The sequence below is a fragment of the Eimeria mitis genome, genomic scaffold (assembly GCF_000499745.2).
Source record: "Eimeria mitis Houghton genomic scaffold, Emh_scaff1207, whole genome shotgun sequence".
NCBI classification, from domain to species: domain Eukaryota; phylum Apicomplexa; class Conoidasida; order Eucoccidiorida; family Eimeriidae; genus Eimeria; species Eimeria mitis.
Window position 1 is genome coordinate 1 of NW_013568206.1, and position 4,930 is coordinate 4,930.

Genomic DNA, 4,930 nt, shown 5'->3' on the forward strand with positions numbered 1-4,930 from the left:
ATATATATATATATATATATATATATATATATATATATATATATATATATATATATATATATATATGATTTCTTTACCTCGAATTTTCCTAGGGAAACACCACAGCTCTGCAGTATTGCTGCTGCCGCCTGCTTGCATGCATTGAGCCCCTTTGCTCCTCCTTCACAAAAAAGAAGAAGAGAAAAAGAAGAGAGAGAAGGAACAGCCAGGGCTTGTCCTTGAGCCTGCATCTGCATGCGTTTTCTCTCTCATATTAAAAAAAAAAAAAACAAAAAAATATTTCATACCGTAAACGCCCGCGCAACTTCTGTTGAATTTCGAAAACGAATTGGATATTGACCTCTATAAAAATACATCAATATATAATAAAAAAAAAGATATATATATATATATATATATTTATTTATTTATTTATTTATTTATTTATATATTACCTTCTGCTTGACGTTATGGTGGCTGTGCGGCAAACAGTGTATGCAGGAAACTGAAAGGAGAAATTTGCATCGTAGCAGCATGAAGGCACCGGCGGAGGTGGGGGCTGTGGAGGGCCTGAAAGAAGAAAGTTTTTTGTTCAGAGTTTTTTTTAAAAAGCAGAAAAGGGGTTGATCGTTTTACTTGGGAGCTTGCTGATATCTTGCTTAGAGGCAGGCAGCAGAGGGGGAAGCTCAGTTGCTGCACGAGCTGACGAACGAGAAAGAGGAAATAAATTTGAACTCTGATGAGTTTCCTGTTGTTCTGTTCGCCGAACATTCTGATTCCACGGCCGCTTCAGGCCGCAGCTTGTAGGAGCCTGCATCGTGTTTCTGGTGGGGAAACGGAACGATAAGAGTAGCCGTAAGAAGAAGCAATAAGCTTATTCAGCTTTCAAAACTGTGTAGGTTCGTTCATTTGTTTCGAATGATGGAGGATCTCTTTATTTTTTGGTGGTTTCAGGGTTTCAGTTCTCTGCTTTCTCATCGTGCCAATCGGGTGTACAGGCAGCTCAGCTCTCACCGCAGCATCGGTAGGGGAATATACGGTGTTTAGGGATTCTAAAGATGTGTGACGGAATACTCTTGAATAAAACTACATATTCTCTTTTTCTCTAGCTCTACTCACTCATCAGCTAGAGTTGGCCTTCATTTTCGACAGAAAGCTGAAAATATGAACTGCACTAGTTCGTGATGAATGGGGTGACTGTTTGCAGCTATTTTGCGTTTCTCTGCGTTCTTAATATACTCGACGAAAAGAAATATATTTGAAATTCAAGTCTAGGAAAAAAGTTACCTGCCTTCATTGTTGTTACTTTTGCGGGGTTTCCGCGGATATCGAGGAGGCAGCTGATATTCACAAAGAGGTTTCAGCTGTTTCTGAAGACTGATATGGAGAACCAGTTCCAGTATACAAATATAGACGATGTGCAGACTGCAACCGGCAAGAAAACAAAGAAATGCCAGTCATCTTTTACAGCATCAAGCCACCAAATACCGCAATGCGGCATCAGCTTTGAGATGCATGCAGCATAAACCTGATAAACAACTATAAAGGCTGCAGCCATGATCATCATGCAGCCCCGTGCAACCCTAGAAAAGCCATCCGAGGTATTCTCCTCATCCCCCGCCTCCTCTGGTGCAGGGAATTCTGTTGCGACGAAGGGAGCGTCATAGCTGTACATCTTGCGGCGGTTGAGTGGGCGGATGAGAGCAAGAACTGCAGCGTTTGGCTGTATACACACTCCTCGAACTGCTTCAGAAACCTGAAAAGTTTCTTTTGGTGCTCTGCAGCTAATCAGCTGTAGCTGAACATGAACTACAAGAAGAGACGCTGCCTAGTTGCTGTTCTAACGAAGCCAATCGATCATCGACTGGATTATACGGCTTAAACAATCAAAAGAAAAGAAAAATCAAAAAAAGCAAAAACTCTGCATGCGAGAAGGCCGTGAAGGTGGAGTGGCCTACAGCGGTACTTTTCCAGTGCAGAAACCAAGGTAAGAAACAAAGAAAAAAGCTGTTGATGGATCTAAATAATTCGTTTTATATTCTTCTAATCACCAAACAAACACTAAAATATTGCAGATTGCAACAAACTGAGGATATTCAATCGGGAGAGGATAGGCGTGAAGAAGAAGGCAGAAGGAAAGCTGCAACTTGTGCTGGTACATTCGATACCAGTGGTCTCATAGTGCCGCTGCAGCAACAACTTGTAAACGAATGCGTGCGTATTCCTCAAAGAAACAAGTGAATAGTTTACTATTTTGTTTTAATAAATTCTTTATTTATCTTAATTTAAACTGCAAAACACACAGAGACGCTACAGTGATGTGGGGGCCGCCGGGCGGGTGATGATGGACCTGAACGATACAAGTTCAGAAACCAAGAACGAGGAAAGTTGAATTAGGCTGCAGGAGCAGCGAATACAGCAATACAGAGATCAAAGAAACTGAATTTAGTTTTCTTTTCTATTTCTCTTTCATATTATTTATTTTTGTTTTTTAATTGGGTTGCTGCAGAGACGCACTGTTGCCTACGGTTGCTCTTCTTTAGTGGCAGCAGTTCACTACGGTGGACGGTGGCCTGCTCGGTGACAACGGCCGACACAGTATAGCGGATCTCACCGGAAAGCTGAAGGTAAGAGAATTAATTAAAAGAAAATATTAAACAGCAAATAAATAAACTCCAATATCTAGTTAAAATAAACAAAAATATACAGCAACTGCGGCAGCCACGCCGCACAGCTTCCCCCTGACCTTGTTCCCGCTGTCGGCTGCGGCCCGTGGGCCTGCAGCCGTCGAGTTCAGCCCCTCTTCACCGACGATCTGTTGCATTCATTGATTAAGTAGCAATTATATCAAGAGTTTTAAAAGCTTATTTGTTTGTTCTTGTGTGTATTCAACTCTAAGGATGGACTCTATGCATCAACCGCCACCATAGGCCACCGCCGCGCCGCCTCTCGGTCGTGGGCGCTGGACATCTCGTTTCGTCTGCGATCGTTCCCCTTTATTTCATTTTCTTCTTTGTTGTATGATATATAATCCTTTTAAACTGTTCTTAAACCCTCTTTAACTCAGTAGCAGCAGCAGCAGCAGCAAACTCGCGCCCGCAGCACTCCCGCTGTTACGGCCCCCAGCAAGCCGAATACCCCATCGCCACCGCTCATATGCAGCTCCTGCTGCAGCCATTCTGCTGCTGCTGAGGTGTTTATCTGGTGGAGACTATAAAGGCCTTCTCTCGAGGCCCTAGAAGACCCCTTTAAGCCGCTAGAAGGGCTGAGGCAGAGGGCCCCGTGCTGCTCTGCTGCAGCGGTTGCTGCTGTGCTGCACCTGCTGCTGCTGCTGCAGTGGCCCCCTGCGACGTTGTCTTGCACACAATTTCTCCAGGATGTCTGGCTACGAAGGCGTTTCCCCTCCTTCAGGCTCTGCTGCTGCTGCTGCAGGAGGTGCAGCAAGTGGAGCAGTATCTGCAGCAGCACCTACAGCAGCAGCAGCAGCTGCTGCTGTTACTGCTGCTCCTGCAATGTCTTGCAGCAGCACGCGGCTCCTAACCTCCGCACCAGCAAGAGATGCCCCTGCATATGAGGCTGGCGCCCCCACCCGTCTGTTAGCAAAGACCCCCTTCGAGTTCTGTGCTGCAGCAGCAGCAGCAGCAGCAACAGATGATGATGATGATGATGATTGTTTGCATGCAGCAGCAGTGAAGGCAGAGGAGAGGCTTTCTCGGTCTGTACAGACACCCCGTGGCTGTCGTTTGCTGCATTCTTCTCGGCGCTGTGGGAGCAGTTGCTGCTGCGGCGGATCAGCAGCAGCAGCAGCAGCAGCAGCAAGTTCAGATGCAGAAGGAGAAGCAGCAGGAGCTGCTGGGGATGGCAACAGCCGGGAGAGTATTCGTGTGCAGGTGTTTGAGAAGCTGCAGCAGCAGCGGGAGCAGCAAGAGTGGGAGGCAGAGCAGGCGCTGCAGCAGCAAGCAGCAAGTCTGCGGCAGCAGCTAGTATACCTGCGTAGACAGCTGAAGGCGCAGCAAGATGAATCTCTGCTGCAGCAGGAGCTGCTGCAGCAGCGCGAGGCTGCTCTGGAGGCAGCAATGAAAGAAACAGCGAAACTAAGAAGTAGAGAACAACAACTAAAACAAGAAAAAGAAATAATAAAACAAACGCATGCACAAATACAAACAGAAATGCAGCAGCAGCAGCTAACAGCAAGACAACAAAGAGCAAATGTTGCCCTCGAATATGCAAAAAAAATTAATAAAGAAAGAGAGATATTTGCTGCTCAGCTGCATGCGCTGCAGCAGGACAAAGAAGCAGCAGCAAACGCAAACAAAAAAATGCAGGAAGAAATACTGCTGCTTAGGCAGCAGTTGAGGGCTACAGCAGCAGCAGCAGCAGCAGCAGCAGCAGCAGGAACAGCAACTGCAGCAGCAGCAACAGCATATCATCCGCCGCAGATGCAAACAGCAGGAAAACAGAATCTACTGCTGCAGCAGCAACAGCTGCAGCAGCAGCAGCAGCAGCAGCAGTGCCTCTCGCCTCAGTCTGTAACAAGCGAGGAGGGGCTCCTCCAAAGCCACCGCAGCACCACCTGCAGCAGCAGCAGCAGCAGCAGCAGCAAAAGCAGCAGCATCAGCAGCACCAACGGGCTACCGCTGCTGCCTTTAACGTCCCCACGTATCCTGCGCATGCATCTATCGCAGCAGCAGCAGCAGCAGCAGCTTGCTGCAGCAGATCCTCTCCCTTCACTTGCTGATGAATTGAGAGCCCCCTCAGCTCTGCCCACCAGCAGAAACTACAGCAGCAGCAGCAGCAGCAGCAGCAGCAGCGGACGCTGCCCCCCAACCCAGCAGCAGCAGCAGCAGCAGCAGCAGCAGCAGCAGCATCTACAGCTACCAGAGGAGGGAACAGGCGATCTGATAGATTTAGAGGCGGGCCCTATCGACAGCAGCAACCCAGAAGCAGCAGC

At 47.5% G+C, this 4,930-nt stretch overlaps 1 protein-coding gene across 1 annotated transcript in view; it reads left to right on the plus strand.

Annotated features, from left to right (window-relative positions):
• Positions 1 to 3,356: 3,356 nt before the first annotated feature.
• Positions 3,357 to 4,930, plus strand: part of EMH_0031860 (uncharacterized protein) — a gene marked incomplete at both ends in the record, with an annotated part of 1,671 nt that continues 97 nt past the window's right edge. Inside the window, one exon of the mRNA XM_013494573.1 lies at positions 3,357 to 4,927. Coding sequence (XP_013350027.1) covers positions 3,357 to 4,927 — 1,571 coding nt within the window. The remainder of the gene's footprint in view (positions 4,928 to 4,930) is intronic.